Source organism: Onychostoma macrolepis, chromosome 01 (genome assembly GCF_012432095.1).
Source record: "Onychostoma macrolepis isolate SWU-2019 chromosome 01, ASM1243209v1, whole genome shotgun sequence".
NCBI classification, from domain to species: Eukaryota; Metazoa; Chordata; class Actinopteri; order Cypriniformes; family Cyprinidae; genus Onychostoma; species Onychostoma macrolepis.
In genome coordinates this window covers 23192436-23215352 of record NC_081155.1, presented here as the reverse complement: position 1 = coordinate 23215352, position 22917 = coordinate 23192436, and the positions used below count along the sequence as shown (strand labels likewise).

The 22917-nt window shown below is 36.6% G+C and overlaps 2 protein-coding genes across 8 annotated transcripts in view; both read left to right on the top strand.

Annotated features, from left to right (window-relative positions):
* Positions 1-7260: 7260 nt before the first annotated feature.
* usp38 (ubiquitin specific peptidase 38) lies at positions 7261-19226 on the top strand. Its single transcript, XM_058789683.1, is given in 12 exon segments — positions 7261-7459; positions 8828-9340; positions 9343-9561; positions 10659-10794; positions 11144-11273; positions 11489-11590; positions 13190-13348; positions 14007-14200; positions 14439-14532; positions 14668-14774; positions 16181-17468; positions 18439-19226. Coding segments are annotated over 11 exon segments (3051 nt in total). The 5' UTR covers positions 7261-7459; positions 8828-8880; the 3' UTR covers positions 18601-19226.
* A 2148-nt stretch (positions 19227-21374) lies between these two features.
* gab1 (GRB2-associated binding protein 1) overlaps positions 21375-22917 on the top strand; it is a 93982-nt gene continuing 92439 nt past the window's right edge. For 2 of the 7 annotated variants that reach the window (XM_058773024.1, XM_058773006.1), the window contains exons 1-2: positions 21378-21995; positions 22085-22206. In XM_058773024.1, the coding sequence (XP_058629007.1) occupies positions 22135-22206 (72 nt within the window). In that variant the 5' untranslated portion in view covers positions 21378-21995; positions 22085-22134. Of the gene's footprint in view, positions 21996-22084; positions 22207-22917 lie in introns of all 7 variants that reach the window. The other 5 variants (XM_058773013.1, XM_058772998.1, XM_058773027.1 and 2 more) reach the window with 3 other exon arrangements.

Sequence of the window (22917 nt, the reverse complement as noted above, 5' to 3'; positions counted from 1 at the left end):
GACAAAGTCTTCTTTATGATTTTCAGTTTTGTTTAAGATAATTAAAGCAACAGTTTTTAAATAACGAAAGATGTAAAAGTATAGTATTTGGGGTAGCCCCCCCACTGTTGGGGCTAAGGGCGCACAGTAATTAACATGATAATTAATAGATGGCTGACTTTTCCATTTGTTGACATGACATGTTTAGATTCAGATGGTAAATAGCCTATCATATAGGCCTATTATGTTGGGTGTCCATATTAGAGATAATCACCATGTTAAGAATGAAAATGATTTTGTTTCTGTATTTTAAAACATTTTTTTAATATATATTATGTATTTTGTGTCATATCTCCTGAACCAAATGATGATAACACAGAAAAGGTGATGTCTACCCCTATGTTGTGATGGTCAAGGATTTCAATGATACCATATACAAAAACATAAACTGTTCAGGTGAAGAGTTAATGGTGAAAACAGCAATTTGAGAAAGAAATAACTGTATCTGAGCATCACAGTATCACAGCATTTACAAAAGTCTATATTATGGCTATTATTTTTTTCTTTCTTTGAAAATTAACTAATATTTTATTCAACAGTACAATAAAAGATTGTTTTAATTAATTAAATATTAATTTGTTACATGTATGTACTGCTTTTCTGGGTACTCAAATCACTTACATGGAAGGGGGAATTCCTCAACCACCACCAATGTACAGCATCCACCTGGATGATGCGACAGCAGCCATATTGCACCAAAACGCCCACAACACACCAGCTTAACTAATATTTTATTCAATAGTATAATAAAAGATTGTTTTCAAACATATAATCATATATTGCAGAAATATAAAAAAAAATTCATCTCAAGTATGTGTATTTTTGCTTGCCTCTCAGGTAGAGTCAGGTAGGCGGTAGTATGTTTCCAATACTTTCATGTTCTCTCTCAACAACGCTCTAACATCACACACAGACGGCAATGCAATCTTGCTAAGCTGCGTCCTATCTGCACCTCTTCTGCTGCACCTCTGTCATTTTCTGTGGGTCTCTGGAATTGTCAGTCAGCTGTCAACAAACTTTGGTTTCACTTTATTTTGATGGTCCCTTTAACACATTTTATTGACTATAAGTAATGCTGCACCTACATTTCTACTGACTCTCATTAGAGTGTTAGTAGTGTATTAGTTGACTGGTAGGGTTAGGGTTAGATTAAGTTGACACATTCTTGCAAAGTTACATATAGTCATAATATCTGTTGGGAGACCAACACAATAAGGAGTTAGTAGATATGAAGCAGACAGTCTACTAATACTCTTATGAGAGTTTGTTGACATGTAGTTGCAACATTACTTAGTGTCAACAGAATGTTCAAAAGGGACCATCAAAATAAAGTGTTACCCAAACTTCATTCTGGCCATTGCTTCTCAGTCTACCCTTAGTATCTTGGGCTTGACTGAGACCTGGATTCGTCCAGAAGACTCTGCCACCCCTGCTGTTCTCTCTAACAATTTCCCTTTCTCTCACACCCCCCGTCAGGTTGGAAGGGTACTGGTCTTCTCATTTCTAATAATTGGAAATACTCAACCCACTCTTCCCAACGGAATAAAATTATTTTAAGTTTCATGCTATTATGGTAACAGCTCCTGTTAAACTCCATATTGCAATGATTTATCACCTTCCTGGTCAACTGGGCACCTTCATAGAGGAGCTGGATGGGCTGCTGTCCTCATTTGGTGACTTCGAAATCCATCTGGAGAAGCCTTACACTGCAGACTTCCACTTCCATTCCTAGCTTCATTCAATATCAAATGGCTTACCAACACAAGCACTAACAAATCAGGCAACCAGCTTGACTTAATTTACACATGCAATTGTATCACAGACAACATTTGGTAAAACCTCTAGACATCTCTGCTCAGTTATTTATTACATTTAACCTACATATTACTATACCTGTGTGCCACCAATTCCTCTACCAGTTACTTTTAGGCAAAACCTACACTCCCTTTCACCCTTCCATCTTTCCTCTGTAGTGTCATCCTCTCTTCCCTCACCCACCCATTTCTCATATCTGGATGTAAATACAGCAACTGACACTTTATGATCCACTTTAACTTCTTGCCAAGACAATATCTGTCTTGACAGGCCAGTGCATAATACCCCTTCTAACCTAATTTGCCCCATGTATCATCATCTGTACTGTATTTTTGCTGAGCAGTCTTTTAGGTGGCTCACCAATGTACTAGATTTCTCTAATACAAAAAATTAAGTGGGCATGACCAAAATTTTTGTGGGGAGAAGAATTTATTGAAGATGGTAGTGTAGCAGTTCTTCAATAGCGATGTTAGCATATCTTCCTTCAAACAATCTTAACCCTTGTTTGAATCCTAGCTTCTCCCAAAGTTCTGTCTGTGGGATATAATTTTATACCTGAAGACAAAAGGGCTAGAAACAATACTGCTAGGACCTTCCCGCTGGAGATCCTGCAATCTACAAGACGTTCCTGAAGAATGCTGTCCCTTTGTTATTCTAATGGGATGGACCATTTGGTTCACACCTTTATAGACACAGTTACATTATTTCTTTCACAGAATGACCAGCTGAACTTTAACCAATCAGGTTTCAGCAGCGGCCGTTCAACTGAGACTGCTTTGCTGTTCGTCACTGTAGCCCTGCAGATGGCGAAAGCTGATTCCATATCATCAGTTCTTATTCTGCTGGATCTATCTGCCACTTTTGACACTGTGAATCATCAGATTATCCTGTCTACCATCACCGGATCTGCACTCCACAGGTTTGAATCTTATCTCACAGGTAGGTCTTTCAGGGTTTCCTGGGGAGGAGGGGTATCCAAAGAACATCAACTGGTCACAGGGGTTCCTCAGGGATCAGTTCTTGGACCCATCCTATTCACAACATTACTTAACCCTTGTAAAGGGAGAGTTCTCCCTTTAATATAATCACTGCAGCTGTCAATCAGTGGCAGCGCGATTGGCTACATTGCTCAGCGTGTACAGGACCGAGTCTAAATAGTCTTGGTTATTGGACCCGCAACCCTCCCGTGCTTGTCACCGTCTGGCCCGCACCCACACCACACCCTACACATAAATATTATTCCCCCTTGTGGACAACACAATAGACAACTCTGACCCCAGAGAGTGATTGTAAATTAAGTTTACATGAAATATGTTTGAAATTTCATTCTGCATCTTCTGAGATTTCATTGTAATCCTTCTCATAAAGTCACTGAATTAACCATTAACTGTTAACTGAAGGATGATTTTGTGTAGAAAACAGTAAATCACAAAAAATTACTTTAGCTGGGTTTTCACAGAGAAGGTCACACACACACACACACACACACACATATATATATATATATATATATATATATATATATATATATATATATATATATATATATATAATATATGATAGTATTCTTGAAAACAATCTTTTAATGTATTACTGAATAAAAATATTAGTTAATTATCAAAGAAAGAAAGAAATAATTGCCATAATATGGACTTTTGTAAATGCTGTGATACTGTGATGCTCAGGTACCGTGATTTCCTTTGGGAGAATCACATTGCTGATTTCACCATTAACTCTTCACATGAACAGTTTATGTTTTTGTATACGGTATCATTGTAATCCTTGACTATCAAAACATAGCGGTAGACATTACCTTTTCTGTGTAATCATGTTTGGTTCAGGAGATATGACACATAATTTCAATCTTTGACATGGCCTTACTCAGTCAATATCAAAGATATGAAGGTTAAATTTTCACAGAATGTTCTTTACCTTATGAAGGATGATTTTGTGTAGAAAACAGTAAATCACAAAAAAATGACTTTAGCTGGGTTTTCACAGAGAGGGTCACACACACACACACACACATATATATACAGTGGGGCAAAAAAGTATTTAGTCAGCCACCAATTGTGCAAGTTCTCCCAATTAAAAAGATGAGAGAGGCCTGTAATTTTCATCATGAGTATACCTCAACTATGAGAGACAAAATGAGAAGAAAAAAAAATCCAGAAAATCACATTGTAGGATTTTTAAAGAATTAATTGGTAAATTCCTTGGTAAAATAAGTATTTGGTCACCTACAAACAAGCAAGATTTCTGGCTCTCAAACAAGCAAGATATCTGGCTCTCACACACCTGTAACTTCTCCGTTAAGAGGCTCCTCTGTCCTCCACTCGTTACCTGTATTAATGGCATCTGTTTGAACTCGTTATCAGTATAAAAGACACCTGTCCACAACCTCAAACAGTTCAACTCCAAACTCCACCATGGCCAAGACCAAAGAGCTGTCAAAGGACACCAGAAACAAAATTGTAGACCTGCACCAGGCTGGGAAGACTGAATCTGCAATAGGTAAGCAGCTTGGTGTGAAGAAATCAACTGTGGGAGCAATTATTAGAAAATGGAACACATACAAGACCACTGATAATCTCCCTCGATCTGGGGCTCCACGCAAGATCTCACCCCGTGGGGTCAAAATGATCACAAGAACTGTGAGCAAAAATCCCAGAACCACACGGGAGGACCTAGTGAATGACCTGCAGAGAGCTGCGACCAAAGTAACAAAGGCCACCATCAGAAAACACACTGCGCCGCCAGGGACTCAAATCCTGCTTTAGCCAGTACATGTCTGGGCCCGTCTGAAGTTTGCTAGAGAGCATTTGGATGATCCAGAAGAGGATTGGGAGAATGTCATATGGTCAGATGAAACCAAAATAGAACTTTTTGGTAAAAACTCAACTTGTCGTGTTTGGAGGAGAAAGAATGCTGAGTTGCATCCAAAGAACACCATACCTACTGTGAAGCATGGGGGTGGAAACATCATGCTTTGGGGCTGTTTTTCTGCAAAGGGACCAGGACGACTGATCCGTGTAAACGAAAGAATGAATGGGGCCATGTATCGTGAGATTTTGAGTGAAAACCTCCTTCCATCAGCAAGGGCATTGAAGATGAAACGTGGCTGGGTCTTTCAGCATTACAATGATCCCAAACACACCGCCCGGGCAACGAAGGAGTGGCTTCGTAAGAAGCATTTCAAGGTCCTGGAGTGGCCTAGCCAGTCTCCAGATCTCAACCCCATTGAAAATCTTTGGAGGGAGTTGAAAATCCGTGTTGCCCAGCGACAGCCCCAAAACATTACTGCTCTAGAGGAGATCTGCATGGAGGAATGGGCCAAAATACCAGCAACAGTGTGTGAAGACTTACAGAAAACGTTTGACCTCTGTCATTTCCAACAAAGGGTATATAACAAAGTATTGAGATGAAATTTTGTTATTGACCAAATACTTATTTTCCACCATAATTTGCAAATAAATTCTTTAAAAATCCTACAATGTGATTTTCTGGATTTTTTTACTTCTCATTTTGTCTCTCATAGTTGATGTATACACAGTGATGGGAATAACGGCGTTATAAATAAACGGCGTTACTAACTGCGTTATTTTTTTCAGTAACGAGTAATCAAACGAATTACTGTTTCCCCGTTACAACGCCGTTACCGTTACTGACAATAAAATGTGGCGTTACAATATTATATTATTAGAATTTAATTTTTCAGTTCATCTGAGTGGATGCGCGGTGTAGCTGTATTTGACGTCCCATAAACTCTAGTGTGAAGGCGCACGACTCGCCGTCGCTTTCTCTCACATACACGCACGCAAAGAAAGATACAGAGCGAGAGAGTCTTTCATAACATGCAGGATTGACGCGCTGCATGTAAACCATATACTTTGTTGTATTTTCCTGTCAAAAATAACGGAGTTCCTTTGGAATTCTTCAGCTTTTAAGAACTGCTGGTTTCTCTGGTAGTGGGCGGAGCTAATGCGCAAACCACAATCTCATTGGCTGGCGCTCACCTATTATCATCCCTGTTTTGATTTCAGCAAATCAATTTGAGCGAATGCAGACAACGTGATTAATATTCATGAACCCAGCAGCTCATTAATCCTTAGTGCGTTTTATATTGATGACAAATATGCATTCATCCTTGATTATTCTAATGACTAAAGTTCTATCATCATATAATATTAAATTATCATAATATTATATTATAATGCTTGACTGACTGATACAGTAGATAAATAGTGTAGATTAATGTAAATTGTTTTATAATAATAATTTATTCTTTTTAGTGTCCATTTAATTAATTTAACATATTTAATATTGGGGGTATCCAAAGTTATTTGACATTTGAACATTTTTTTTAAAAGTAACGCCGGGTAATTAGTTACTTTTATAATGATGTTACTCAGTTACTAACTCAGTTACTATTTGTGAGAAGTAACTAGTAACTATAACTAATTACTTTTTAAAGTAATGTGCCCAACACTGGGTATACCTATGATGAAAATTACAGGCCTCTCATCTTTTTAAGTGGGAGAACTTGCACAATTGGTGGCTGACTAAATACTTTTTTGCCCCACTGTATATATATGATAGTATTCTTGAAAACAATCTTTTAATGTATTACTGAATAAAAATATTAGTTAATTATCAAAGAAAGAAAAAAAATTATTGCCATAATATGGACTTTTGTAAATGCTGTGATACTGTGATGCTCAGGTACCGTGATTTCCTTTGGGAGAATCACATTGCTGATTTCACCATTAACTCTTCACATGAACAGTTTATGTTTTTGCCTACGGTATCATTGTAATCCTTGACCATCAAAACATAGCGGTAGACATTACCTTTTCTGTGTAATCATGTTTGGTTCAGGAGATATGACACAAAATACATAATTTGGTTATAGCTGAAAGTAAAATGGTCGCCATGGCAACCACGAGGTGTTTTTGCGATGGCTCCTTTTCTGAAAATGTTTAGGGCCGCAAACTATACAATTGTACCAAGTTTCATGCTTTTATGAAAAATGTAACATTATTTTCACATATCACCTGGACTAGTATGGGAATTAATAAACAATACATGTAAGATAGCTATTAGCCAATAGACATCTGTGACTTGAATCAAAGTCATAGGCCTATTAAATATATTACTTTAATTTTGTTTAATTTATTTATATGATTTATTATTGGTTATGATTTGTTATTAATATAATTTGCAAATTATTATTTAATACATTTATTATTGTATTTCTTTAATATTTGGAATAATGAAGAAGAACACTTGACGAGAAAAAAAAAAAAAAAAAAAAACGGTAGATTAAGCCAGCTGGATAAAGTGAATTAAGAATCTATATTAAGGTGAATTATTCTAAGAATTAACGTTTTATGTGTCCGTGTGGCAATACGTTGGACGCAAGCGTGAGGTCCTAACATCATTTGCGCGCGTTCAGATGACGTACGTGTGTTTCAACAGCTGATTGAAAGAGGTCGCAGTTTACCAAGCAGCTCACAACATTAATCTCCTAAAAATATGTATTTCGGCTTTTGATGTGATTTATTTCCAGTTCTGTACCAAGACATCTTCGGAATGACGTAATTTGGTGAGTGTCGGTCGTTGCTGACATCTTTGAGAAAGGACAAGGCGAGTAGTTCTTGATTTTGCTAAGTCAGTGCTGTGGCATTTGTGTGTATCTGCTTTGTTTCGATTCCGAATCAGCCACTTAGCTGCTGATATTGTTCATAACGATAGGAACAAAACAGATATTTAACAGTGTGTGCGAATTTTTTTTCTGCTTCGTGTTTTATTGTGTCGTCTTACTAAATGGTTGGTTTACTTCTTTGTATTAGCCAAGCTAGCTAGCAGAGTAGTTAGCAGGTAGCTTTATCTTAATGACAGCTTTAGAGAAAACACTTTAAACAAACAATAACATATGATATTGATTCTTTCTAAAAATGATCTGTCTAGGGGGGTAACACACAATAAATACACATTTGTTAGGGTTGATTATTTTTTATTTTTTATTTTTTTTGTAGAAAAACATTGTTTACATTGGGTAAGAGAGATGAGATAATATCAGCAGTTGGAATTTTCTCTCATACTAGCAGCTCTGTCATTTTTAGGAGTGCTTAAAGACATACTACCTTATCTTTAATTTAAACATGCTTTAACTTAAATCTTTGAATTTGAATATTCATGTCAGTGTTATATTAATGCCAGGAATTGTTAGCATTAAAAGCATAAAGACAGTAAACAAAGAGAGTTGTAAGAGGGTTACATGAAATATTATCTTATGTATTACATTAAATTCAAGCAACAGGGTTCTTTAAAGAATACACACACACACACATATATACATACACATACACACATATATATATACATAACATTCATGTCAGTGAATTTTGTTTTAATTTGTTTTTAATTTTAATTTCTAAATGTATTTAATCAATTTATAATATTAATGGATATAATATACTACTTGATAAAAATACTTTTTTATTATTTGGTATATTGAAAAACCATTTGAAAGAAAAATCAAAAGTTTTTTGGTTAATACAGACGTTTGGTGATAAATGACTTTTTATTTGTAATTGTTTCTTGACAATTGGGTGAAATACTCTCATTAACGTTCGTTTTAACAAGTTATTAAGTTCATTTTTAGTATAGTTTGATATAGTTATTTAAAAAATAAATTAATTAATAACTGTGGGGTGGAATAAAGTTTCTGTGTATACAGGAAACATATACAGGAAGGTAAAAGATAAAACATCTGATAAATGTGTTTATGTATATAGTGTAAATGTGCACTAAAAAAGCTGGCATAGAAACAATTTTCAGTCAGAAATTGCAATCAAATCTTGCCAACTTATTATTATTTTTTTTTATTTGAAAAGGTACTTCACATGATGTATGGCCAGACATGACTAATACTTTGACACAAGAAATAATATAATTCTCTCATCTACAGTTACAGCTCAATTGGCTTACCTCACCTTTCCTGTGGTGCGATACAGTCCAACCATGGATAAGATTTTGGAAGCGCTGGTCAGCTCCTCCCATCCTCTGTCTGTCAAACGGGCTATTGTGAAAAAAGTGGTGGAGGCTGCAGAAAAGGAAGTGACCGAGGAGCAGTGCCAGGCCTTGTATCATCTCACCACCCGCCTTATTCTCCTGGGTGAGGATGCTTTTCAGAGACAGGTTGGCCTCCAAGTGCAAGAAGCATACGCACGTTACCATCGCGATGAGTTTGCCCGCTTCTTCAGCAAGGAATACGTGCTTGGTCTCCTGCAGCAGGGCTATGGCTCTCTGGACCGCAGAGACCCTGCCATCTTGGACTTTCTTCATGGTTCCCTCCGACTGCTCATCAGCTGCCCGGCTGTGTTGGAGTTGGCACCACTGCTACAGACGGAGGTCCTACGCATCATCTGTGAACGGCCAGAACCAGCAACTTGTGCCAAGCTGGCCACCATACTGACGGACTTCCTCAGTGCGTCCCACGAGAGAAGGCTGGAGTTCTCTTCTGTCAGCAGCTTGTGCGCACCTTTGCGTATTTCCACTGTGCTGCCACTGAAGAGCGGGAGTTGCGGGAGTATGTGACCCAGGTGACCAGGGTGAGTGTGCTGCTGCAGGGCATCTGGAAAGCCGAGCCGGCCACGCTGCTACCGTCACTGCAGGAGGTGTTTGCCATCATCTCATCCACAGGTCAGTAAGCTATGATTCCTCTTGATATTTTCAATTAAGGAAATTAGAATGAGTGGGAATGGAGCTTTAAAATGAATGCAGAAGCACTATAAAAAAGCACAATAAAAAAATGCCCAGCATAGTAGACATATGGACATGAGGGTCAGTAAATAATGACAGATTTTTTTATCTTCATAATTCAGTGTTTTCCCAAACAGTTTTTTTAAATTGTAAAAATGTATAATTAAAAGTGTTATTTTAAAATAAAAACAACCAGAATCATACACATAAATTATATTAAAAAAAAAAATAATAATAATAATTAAATATTTTATTTGTTTACATCCATGTCATGTGACCATTAACCATCAGCAGAGAACCATGAACGTGGATTTTTGGTAAATTGTTGAAATCCTAAATCTGTGGGGTTGCTTCAAATAACTATTTTAATTACATTTTTCTTTTTTTTAAAAGTAGTATTGTTATATGTGTTAATGTTACAATATTATAATAATTATAATACTTTTTAAAGTATTGAACAATTACTTTTTATTTTTTATAGTTTAAAACATTAGTTTTTTTTGTATTTTATATAATATTGTAATATTATGCAGTGCCTGCTGCACTTTTTTAATATGCATGAATGTTGAATGGTCTGAGGAACCTCTAGAAGCATAATAATAATAATAATAATAATAATAATTGTCTCACTTTTTAATATCATCCTGATTAGACTATATGTGTGAGTGAGAATTGGCAAGTATGCATTTACTATTTGTGCAGAATTTTTGGGAGATTTGTATTTGAAATACGTCATAGTCTGTTAACATGCATTTTGAAACAATGACTGAAAGGGGTGTTTCACAGCAGCAACCCAACAGGCCATTCAATTATAATGGTCAGAAAGGGTGGAAAATTGTATTATTTTTTTATTTTATTTTTTTAAAAAGCTTGGAAACATAAAATGACTTTCAAGAGAAATCAGTCAAACAATAGATAAATGTATGAAATGACCCCTTTAAAAAATCCTAAATATGGTATGCACATGAAAAATATGAAATCATAATCATGTAATGCTCCCTAATAATCATTCCACAATGTATTTGTTTTCATTTCAGACCCTTCATTTGAACCCTCCATTGCTCTAGCAAGCCTGGTCCAGCACATCCCTCTGCAAATGATCACAGTCCTCATCAAAAGCCTCACCACTGACCAGAATGTTAAAGATGCCAGTATGACACAAGCACTCTGCAGGTCAGACTATGTGTGCACGCTCTGTGTAAAGCTAATGAATAGTGCTTTTGTTTCTGTTTAAAAGACTAAGCCCTTGATTCAACTGCCATCATGTTGTTTTCTCTAGTTCTTGTGTGCTTCAAGTATGTGGTAATTGCATTTATGCAAGACATTTAGAAAGAGTGTAGTGTTCATCATGGCTCAACTGATTTTAAATGAGTAGCGTTTGTTGTTATTTTTTTTCCTAGGGTTGAATGTTGAGGTCAAAATGTTGCCAGTTTTCTTTTTTGTGGCGCTGTTACTCTTATGTAAGGCTTGTATTTTATATGTTGCCTGTCCTGACCCTGTTTTCTCTCTCTGTCTTTTTCAGGATGATTGACTGGTTGTCCTGGCCTCTAGCCAATCATGTGGACACCTGGGTCATTGCTTTATTAAAGGGACTTGCTGCTGTTCAAAAGTTCACCATCCTCATAGATGTCACACTGCTCAAAATTGAACAGGTTTGTGTGTATGTACTTATAGAAGAGCTTTCAAAGTCACTTATTTAGAGAATTACAAGCATTGCAAGTATTGGGAAGTGGTTTAGTTGATTATTTGAGTTCTATAACTATTTTTTTTTCTTTGATACCTAAAAAATGCTTGGTGAGACCTGCCTGGTGAAGGCTTTCCTGTTTGTTTATGTGTATGACTGTGTTTTTGTTTTGTCTGTTTACAGGTCTTTAATCGTCTCTGGTATCCCATTGTGAGACAGGGAGCACTGGTGGTTCTTTCACACATGCTGCTTAGTTTCCAGCACTCTCCTGAAGCCTTCCACTTTGTAAGGCCACTATGAACATTGCTCCACTTTCTTTATTTCTTTTTCTTAGGGATGCACCGATATGAAAATTTTGGCCGATACCGATAATTCTGTATATTTGAAAGCCGATAACGATATGTGGGCCGATTAAATCTAAATCCAATTTTTTTAATATAATTTTTGAGAGCCTGATTACAAAAAAGGTCTCATCATTAAAAGCCACATCCCAAACAACTCATAAGCAGCCTAGTTTGAACAGTATACGTTTTAAAAATAATTTTACTCTCCTATTACCAAATTTCCTCATAAAAAATGTATAAATAATGCAAACAAGTCATTGGACATCATTACACGTGTAAAGAATCAAAATGCATGCGCCATGGATCAATAAAATGGAATAGCCTCTGCACGGACAATAATGAAATGATTTTAATTACTAAACCATATTGTTGATGAAAATAATAAGAGAAAAATAAAAGTGGTGGTTATTATTAATAATGCATCAATGATTTTGAAAAAGTAACAAATTAATACCACTGTTTTAAATAGCAGCATTGTTGTTTGAGCAGCGTGAGCTTTAGCTGAAAAGCTGAATGAACACCGGTAAACTAAAGTGCTTGTTAGTGGGGTAATTAGGCTATATGAGAATCAGATATTCATGGAAAATAAACATAATATTACAACTTATATATGCACAAAAAGACGGAAATGCACAAGTAATCATGAACTAAGTTATGCGCTAGTCAGATGTGTAACTCGTGGACGCGCTCTTGGCTCTTCGCGTAACAACGCGCTGAAACATGGCAAATAGACCCCAAAGAATTCACAACTTTTTATTACGGTAGTGTTGTCTTTATAATGTTATGTATATGACAGTCCCAGTTATTGTTGTGCATTGCTGTTCAAGCTGTGTGCTGCTGTTTGAGCTGCGTGCACTAAGCTAAAGATGATCACCGGTAAACTGAAGCACTCTATTGACGCTCTAACTTCACCAAATGCATTCCATATATGAGATAAATCAGATATACATAAAATAAACACAATATTACAACGTACAATTGCACAAAACAAGGCTGCAAATGCACAAGCTAACGTAACTGTCATGGAGGCGTAGCTCTGTTGTGGGCGTGCTCAACGCAAGCTCAAAATGCGGGCGCACAAATATTCCACAACATTATTTACAGTAATGTTCACATTTTAATTTTATGTAGGCTTTATGACAGACTTGCCCTGCACATGTTGCACTTAAGTGTATTGTCCTTTTCGAAGTGATTCCAATCATATTTCAAGCATTTCAAAACCATCATGGCAAACACACATCTGAAGTGTCTCTGAAGGAAATAATGCATTGTTTATCGGCTTTAAGGTATCGGCCAAATTTTCTTATTGAAAATTATTGATACTGATAACAGTAAAAATTAACATTTATCGGCCGATGCCGATATATCGTGCATCCCTACTTTTTCTTTTAATATTCAAATATTAAAGTTAGAACATTGTAATTGTTTGTAGCTCTTTTAAGGAGCTGTGGTTTTTAGTATCTGATTTTATAATTTTAATATCTGCTTTGTAATCATTTCAGTGTGATGTGAATCATATAACCCTTGTCATTTATACCAGGTGGTTCCTCATATAGTTCCACTTGTAAAGTCTTTGAAGAACGATGGCCTTCCCAACAGCAAAACCTTCCTGCTGCAGTTTGCAGAACTCGTCCACTGCATGATGTACCAATATTCCGGCTTCCCAGACCTCTATGACAGCATTCTTGAATCCATTAAAGTAAGATATAAGACAGGGAATTTCTGGTTTTATCCCCTATGAACTAACTTAAGTATGCAAAACAAAGAACATGTTTTGTGTACCGCTGCTGAATTTGTTTAGTATGTTGTCCTTGCTTGTAAAAACTAATTTTATACAGTCACAGTGTTGTTCAAATGTTTGGGTTCTTTAAGGTTTTTAATGTTTTTGAAAGAAGTCTATTATGCTCCTCAAAACTGCACTTGTTTGATGGAAAATACAGTAACAACTCCAATATTGTGGAATATTATATTTTAAAAGGTTTTCTATTCTAATACATTTTCAATGTAATTTATTCCTGTGATGGCAAGGTTGAATTTTTAGCAGCCATTACTCTAGTTTTCAGTGTCACATGATCCTTCAGAAATCATTCTAATAAGCTGATTTGATGCTCAAGAAACATTCATGTTGTGCTTTGAGTCTTTAAAAGTTCAAAAGCACAGTGCTTATTTAAAATAGAAGTCCTTTGTAACATTGTAAATGTGTTTTCTGTCACTGTTCAATTTAATGCATACTTGCTAATCAAAAGTAATTAATTTCTTAAAAAAAAAAAAAAAAAACCTTACTGAACACAAACTTCAGAACAGTAGTGTATTTCAATGCTTCATCTGTTTTATATCCACCTCTGGTTCTGTTGTAGGAACTACCTAAACCTAATGAGGAGAAGATCAAATTTGTTCTGAACCAAAGTGCCTGGACCTCTCAGTCAAATTCATTTGCCTCAGGCCTGCTTAAGATCACAGGAAAATCAGAAACGGGGAAGACGGGACTTGTGAATCTGGGCAACACATGCTACATGAACAGCATCATCCAAATTTTATTTATGGCTACTGAGTAAGTTTTAAATCTATTGCATATTATCTGATCTATTTCTCAACTGTTCTACTGTAATTAATCCAACATTAACGTTCTCCATATGCAGATAGCATTACGTTTTTGTACCGTTATGGTTTTAATGTTTGCATGTAAACACAATGTAAAACATCATAAAATGATCCTCGGGCATTTAAATATTTATAATACTTTGTCAACTGCGAGATATTTCTCAGCTCTAACAGTCTCTCTTTAAAAGTTTCAGACGGCATGTTATGTCTCTGCATTTGAATGGCAGCAGCACACTCATGAAGAAGCTCCAGCTTCTTTTTGCCTTCTTGGCCCACACACAGGTATGTTTATCTTCTCTGCAGTTTCCTGTCTGTCCTCTGAAACATTGCAGCACTCGGCATTGCTGGGTAGGTGTGTTAAATGAGAGTTTTAAGCGTACCTGCTGGTGATTAATTTTCATGTTATTTGCCCACCAGAGAGCAGCATTTTCTCCAAGGAGTTTTTTGGAGGGTTCTCGGCCGCCGTGGTTTACAGGCGGATCCCAGCAAGACTGCTCAGAGTATTTGCGTTTTCTGCTGGACAGGTAAACTCAGAAAATGGCTATGGCAAGAAAGTTGTATGTTTAAGAGTTGCTCTAGGCATAAATGCTTAATGCCAGACTGAGCTGAAATTTGAAACTTTATTAGGACAGTTTATGGTAACCCATTAATTCAGTTTGACATTACAACTGCTTTATTCTGTTACATGATTCCCGAAGACAGAACAAGCTGAACTTTTGCAAGAGCACCAGCAGACATCAGTCTTCGATACATATTCACATACACAAACACAGTATTATTCTGGTTCCTGTTTGTCAGGAATAATGGATAAAATACCCTTGTAATATATATATTTTTTTCATGGCTCAAGGAGTATGAAGTATAAGTGAGCAAGTAAACTACAAGTGAAACACACATTCATTTGTATAGACATTAAAAATAAGACCATCAGAGGACAGCCAGTCAGCTTCAGTATAAGCTGGTCAAATAAAAGTCAAAATATAAAGTGTGAGGAAAGTTTGATCGTAGTCGTTTCTCATTGGGCAGTAACACATTTTCTTCATTTACATGTGTTAGTGTGATTTTTATTGCCATCTAGAATCCAGAATGTCTGTTTTTCTCCTGCCACCCACATAAAAATTCACAGTCCGAATCCAGGGATTAATCCAAAAATCACTTTTTCTACAGCCAAGCACCATACGGTAACTGTTGCGCTTCACTGTAATGTGTATATGTTTAAATACAGACTTTTTTATTATTAAATTGCTGGTAACTGTTTATAAGAATAATATCATGTCACTTCTTCACTACTATGGCTTCACCAAGTATGCGATTAAAATTTTTACATATGTATTATATACATTTATATATTTTAGGGCTTGCACAGTGATCATTTTACTAGTCAAACAAGTTGCTTGGTCAGATGTTTACCTTTATGTAAATAAGAGGTTGTTTGTAATTTTTAAATTGATATCCATTATTTTGAGAGAGAAAATGCAAGACAGAAAACCATTCAGTTTTCCTGTTAGATGGGATGTTTAAATAAATAAATAGGATATTGTATTTAATTTAATATTTGATTTATTACTTGTCTAAGTAATAACATTTTGTTTCCATGTGACTGACCACATGACAAATGCATTTCTGGGTTCATAGGGTGAAATTGTCACATGAAAAGACCTCCTTTCCAAATTAGGCTATATATTATTCAATAACTGCAGACTTTCAGATTTACTCTGTGTCAACTAAACCACATTTATGTACATCATTTTGTAATAATAATTTGTTGACTACAAATAAATATGAGATTTATTGTGGTGATTTTTTTTATTTTTTATTTTATTGATTACAGGCCTAAAAACAATAAAATGTGTTTTCTTATTTACAACAGCAGGGGGAGTTCATGCATTTCATGTATTTATTTTGTTCTGTCTTCCTATGTGATATTAAGGTTGCATGAAGAAGAGAAGACTCTCTCAGCTCTTCAGGTGTCCAGCCCAAAACCTGAACCTGCAACCACTTCTGCTGAAACTCTTCACAATGCTGTTAGTCAGCCAGTCGCTGATATGCCATCACATCCAGATCCTGTGGCAGCCAAGAGAGATGACCGCACTCTAGTGGAGCGTATGTTTGGTGGTCGACTCTCTACAGCCATCCGCTGCCTGCAATGCCACAGCCTGTCAGAAAAAGAAGAGCCATTTACAGACCTCTCTCTTGCCTTCTGCCCCTCAATGTCCAAGTGCCACGGTCCCACTGAAGAGCACAAGAGCTCCTCCTCTGTGGGACCCTGCCAAGGGGCGGTGAATGGAGGCAGTGAATCCTCAGAGGGCTCAGTAAAAGAAGGTGCAGGAACCAGGATGGAGAGGCCTGTGGTGGAGCCCACACTGTCTGTGCCAGATTTGGTCGATTACTTCCTAGCTCCAGAAATCCTAGAGAACGAGAACTGCTACTTCTGTGAACGCTGCAGCTCACTGCAGAGGGCTGAGAAGGTCATGCGGGTGGTGGCATCACCGGAGTACCTCATTCTGACTCTGCTGCGCTTCTCGTACGATGCCACCTGTCACGTCCGTCGCAAGATCCTGGACAATGTCGGCATTCCGCAGCACATGAGCCTGCCTTTACACCAACACGGTATCTCCGTTTCATCATCTTCCTCAGCTGCAGCTACGTCTTCCTCATCTGAATCATCTGAGGGTGGTGAGAATCTAGCTAAGAAGCTCAAGCCTTCTCAAAAGGAGGATGGAATGACGGAAAACAGAAGAAATAGTGAGGCAAATGACAGCGATTCGGAGATGCTGTCAGTGCCGTATGTTTTGAGTTCTGTTGTAGTGCATTCTGGGATGTCCTCTGAGAGCGGTCACTACTACTCGTATGGAAGGAATGTGAGTTGCACTGATGGTTATGCAGCTCACCCAAGTTCTAAGACCCTGGAAAGCTCCAGCCCTACAGATAGCTTGAAAGCCTCACAGGAGGAAATGGGACGCGCTGACCACAAGTCCACGGACTGGTTCTTGTTTAATGACAGCCGAGTGACTTTTACAAACTTTGAGTCATTGCAGAACGTCACCTGTCGATTCCCTAAGGACACAGCCTATGTCCTGATCTACAGGAAACAAGAGGTCAGTGGACAACCAAGCAATTCTGGGCCAGTTGTAAATGGCTCAAGACTGAGTGGAGAGCCGCCCCTGCAGAAGGAGCTGATGGATGCCATTACCAAAGACAACAAACTCTTCCTACAGGTGGGAATATTGTACTTTGTCTGTGGTGCTCTTTTATGCTTACCAAGACTGCATTTATTTGATCAAAATACAATTAATAAAGGTAATGTTCTGAAATACTTTTACAATTTAAAATAAGTTTTAAACATTTTAATGTGTTTAAAAATGATGGCAAAGCTGAATTTTCAGCAGCCATTACTCCAGTCTTAAGTGTCACATAATCCTTCAGAAATCATGATATGCTGATTTGATGCTCAAGGAGCATTACTTATTATCGGTGTTGAAAACTATATTTTTGTGAAAAATATTTTTGTGGAAACTATGCATTTTTTCAGGATTCTTCTATGAATATAAAGTTCAAATGAACAGCACTTATTTCAAATATTTTTTGTAACAGTGTAAAAGTTTTTACTGTAGATTTAATGCATCTTTGATGAATAAAGGTATTAATTCCCCCTCAAAAAAAAAAAAGGAGAAAAAAAAAAACTGTTGAGCTGTAATGTATAATCTGTCATCTTGTCAACATTTCTGAATTAAAATTCATTTTTGCGTCGTACAACTGTCCTGATAGCACAATGAATGAAAACTTACTTCTGAAAAGAAAACCATTTAGTAACGTCTTTCGGATGACACGTTAAACGGAGGTCCTGACTTGACATTAAAAATCTCATGACACTCATCGTAAAGAGTAGGGGTGTAACCCCGGTGTCCTGGCCAAATTCCCTCCACTGACCCTTGTCAATCATGGCCTCCCAATAATCCCCATCCACTTGATTGGCTCTATGACATTCTCTCTTCTCCACATTTTAAGCTTTGTTGAATATATTGATTAAGATATACTCTTACTTTTTCAAGTTTTTTTTTTTATCATTATTCCACATGTATTTGCAAATAAAGGTTTTGTCAAAAATGTTTTTTCAATGAAATATGAAACGTTTTCCTTTTTCTCTTATTTGTCATGGATTTAACCCTTTATTTCTTTTCCTTCCAGGAGCAGGAACTGAATGCCAGAGCTCGAGCTCTTCAAGCAAACTCTGCTTCTTGCTCATTCCGACCCAACGGTTCTGATGACAACGATCCTCCTGGTAGCTGTGGGCCCTCAGGTGGGGGTGGAGGAGGGGGCTTCAATACCATCAGCAGACTCGTCTTCTAAGCAAGGGTCACAGACATAGCCTCAGAGCACTGGACAGTCCCACTGACAACACCAGACTCCATTGTTTTTGTCCTGATTGCCCACAGTGTGGATAAGTGTGCCACCTCAGAACAGATGTGTCTTAATTTTTCTGGTTTGCATGCTTTTTCCCCTTTACATTGACATTCATTTGAAATTAATTGAAGCACTTTGAGTACTATAGGTCAGAAATGGGCATGCAATAAATTTGTACAGAATCCTGGAATCTTAATTGTTTCATTTTCTAAACAGAAATCATTAGGCAGAGAATGGTATTAAAAATTAAAGCAAATATTTTTGGACCACACTATATAGTGAACTACTTGCATGAATATTTTAATTGGAAGTTTTTCAACTTCTGGTTTGAGGATTACACATATCTTCAATTATTTAATTACAAATAAGTTATTTTATTCATTCAGGGAATACTTTTTTGATTTACCTTTTTAAACGCTGAAGTTTTTTTTAAAGTGAATTATATGTGCCTTTTAATACTTCAGATTTTACACAATTATTGGACTAGCTACACAAAAAACACCATCTCTTGCTGTACAGTGTTAATATGTAATAATTATGATTTTGCTCTATAGTAAAGACTCATAACTGAACATGGTCTAATCTTATTATTTAAAAAGCATGTTACAGTTTATCACTGGCAGATTTTGTCATTTACTGGTTAAAACATTTGAAAAGACTGCCTATTTTATTTCAAGGTTAGAGATGTAATTTCAGTATGAAAGCTCAGTGTTATCAAAAAAAGCTGAAATTTCAATTTTCAGTGTTCAGTTACAATAAGACACACAACATTTGATTTCAGTACAAATACATTTATACATTTTCATTTTAAAAAAATTATAAAATAAAACATTTATTTCCATTTCTCACTTGTTTAGTTTAAGTAATTCTTAAAACTATATAGACATTTTAAAAAGTTATAAAAATGACTTAACTTAAAATGAAAACAAAATAGAAACAAACTATAATAATATATAAACTGGTATATACTGAACTCCAAAGCAGCTATTAAAACAAGTGCTATTCCTGTGAATATTCTCAAGACATGTTCTAAGACAATAATCAAGCTGAGGTCTGTTTTGACTATCAGAGCACGAGACCTTTGTTAGTCACCTCGTGGCTATCAATCCATGAGTCCACCCCCAACATCCCAGTGTCCTCGGTTTGAACCACTGCACTCCTGTCCTTTGGTGAACCCTAACACAACTCTGTTTTTGAGCATGAAGTCCAGTTAAAATTAGAACAACATCATTGTCCTTGTGCATTAGCTTAGAATAGACATTTAAGGCTGTGGTGAAGCACTCCTTAGATGCACATTTCTAAATTGGAGAACTAATACATATAGCAAAGTTGGCTTTGTGGTTTTCAAATGTGGGCACCTTTAGTTCTTCAATCCCTCCAGAGCCATTAGCTTTATAACAGCATTGCACCACTCACACATTCTCTAAAACCATTTGGTAAAATCAATGACTCTGAATTATTCAATAACACATCTACACATCTTTGCTACAGTTTAGGCCACTCCCACTGACAATTTATTCTGTGACCTGGAAATTGTTATAATATTGTAATAACTATTTAAATAGTCACTTATATCATCTTTGGGTCTTAGATCAATAATGGAAGAAAACAACCAAGGTGTTGATTATAATTATGTCATAGACAAAGATACTTAATATAAATTGTAGGCGCATCCTGAAATCACATGATGAAAGATGAACTAAATCAATCCTTTGCACTGAGCTGCAAATCACAGCAGTGAGTAGGCACAAAGCTTCAGAGATAACCAGTAAGGCGTTTAGCATTACAATAACATTCCAAAGATACCAATCCCACAAACATGAACGTTCTTTACTGAAAGCAACTGTTCACTTTTCATCATTACATTGCTAATTACCAGTGATATAAACTTTAGTACCTATGCTTTTTAGTGTTTATTTATCTTAAACACTGTCTGCATTTCTGACATTTTTATAAATAGCCTATGTATAGCACGTGTACAGTAAACTCCTGTATAAAAAAAACTCAACTAGCTATTAAAAGTCAGCATCATAAACACTTCTGGTAGGTTTGTAGTCTGTATCAAGACGTTCGTTTTTAACGTTCTAGCTATATTTTTATTGGAAGTCTCTGTCTGACTCTTTTCTGCGATTCGGTTCTTTCGAACAGTTCATTTAAAGATTCAGTTCAGAAGCAAAATAAGTGATTCTTTTACGTGCTGACGTAATTACGTCATCATGTTTTGAATATTGCATGCTCTGTAAAAACATTTAATAAAGCTAAATCTAGACACGCCTGGTTGTTTGGGCTTTATTAATGGCGGTGTTTACTGCAATGTTCATTTCAGTTTATTGCAGCATGATTCAACACATAAAAAAATAGAAACACTTATAGAATTGCTATATATATATATATATATATATATATACAGCCTATATAACAATAATTTAGTGCCTAAATATAATTTGCAGTCGCATTAAACAACACAAACACGTGTTTAGATTTCTTAAAGTTTTGGCAGATAAAATAATAATTATAGAAAAGCTATTATAAAAATATTTATAATAATAGACCTAATCATATAAACTTTTTTCTTTTCTTTTCTTTTTAACAAATCTTCAGAGTGAGTTTGTGAACCGGCTCAGTCGAATTATTAAAAAGATCAGACTGAAAAGAATAGCACTACTTTATGATCGCAGTCTTAATCCGGACTCGAGCAAGTTTTATTTGGGACGTGGGTGAGAGATTTGTTTACACCGATTCTTTGTAACAGGAGCCAGCCACCGTCCCAGTGTCTTCCCTCTGACGGGGCAATACTCCAAGACTACATTTCCCATGATGTAATGCTCTTTATTCTCCGTCTTGACTGACTTCTCCCTGCCTCCATAGGCCAGAGGAGGCTGAGTTTAGGGAAAGTATCGACGTTTATGCTTGTCAATCAGCAAGGAGCCGTGGGGAGTGAAACTGGAGGGAAGGTCGACGATCGGGACGGATTTCTAGTCCAAAAAGCACTTCAGTGCTAATGCGACCATAATGTTTTGGAAAAATAAGGAAAAATTGTATATATTTTCAAGGAAACTGTTTTGGTTTACTTTGAAATAAGGTAATCAAGCAAAGCTTTCACTACGCCGAACTTGGCGAGTATCACTCGCTGCCTCGTTGCATTTCAGCTGGAAAAAAAAACGAAAACAGCGGATTATTTACACCGACAAAGTGTGTGAACTAAAAGAGGGCTCAACTACAGACGGATATTGCTGTGTTTGATATATTCCTCTCGCCAGAGGAGAGCACTTCATCCAGAGGAGTTAGTGTCGCTGTCGGGAAGCTCTTCCCTGTGGACGTGCTGGAAACCAGGAGTGACGGTATTTGTGTTTGTTTTAATAAACGCACTTAAAACACTTGGGCGCAACTTCCACCTCATATTTTGGGACTTTGGTTTCATGTGTTGCAGGTTGAAACACGAAACTTAAAGCGCGTATTTTCCTGGAAGGTTAGAAGAAAATGAGCGGAGGAGATGTGGTGTGCTCGGGGTGGCTCAGAAAGTCTCCACCTGAAAAAAAGTTACGGCGTTATGTAAGTAACGTTTTAATCTTATTCAAATGCACTGACAGTGTTGTAACCGCTGGACTGTTGGGGCAAGATTCATGCAAATTTATAGTACGCTTTCCAACAACCGCAGGTCAATCACTGCTCGCGATCTGTCGGTTAAGGCATTTTTTTTTCGTTCAAAATGCTGACGATCCAGGAATAGTTTGAAAACAGGATCAGTTCCTCAAAAATGTGTGAGTGAGTGTATGAACGCTGTCTGTGTGTTTATAGCATTGAAATGGCTGTGAAATTTGCATGTGCATAATCCTTATTTGTGGCGTCTTGATCGGTCGTGTAGGACACACCTACCGGTGTTGGGAGAGAACTTTTTTTTGTTTTTTTTTAAAGGAGCATCAAGTATTTTTTTTTTTTTTCTGATTAAAAGATTTACACGCCAATTAAGAGCATTTTTTTTTTAGAAACATCACTTAACAATGTACACCATGAGTCTCTCACATGCCAGTTTTGTAAAAAAAAAAAAAAAAAAAAAAGGCTGTTTTCTTCTACACGGAGTGGGTCGCCACCTCATGGGCGGCGCCATGTTGACATCACATGACATAATTGACCAAGGTACGAAAAATAATAACAAAAAAAATCATGTTTGCTTAATATAGTACTTTTAGCTAGAGGTTAGGGTGTAAACATGCAAGTTGGCCTACATATAAATAGTTACAAGCGCAAACAGAACGCAAGGGC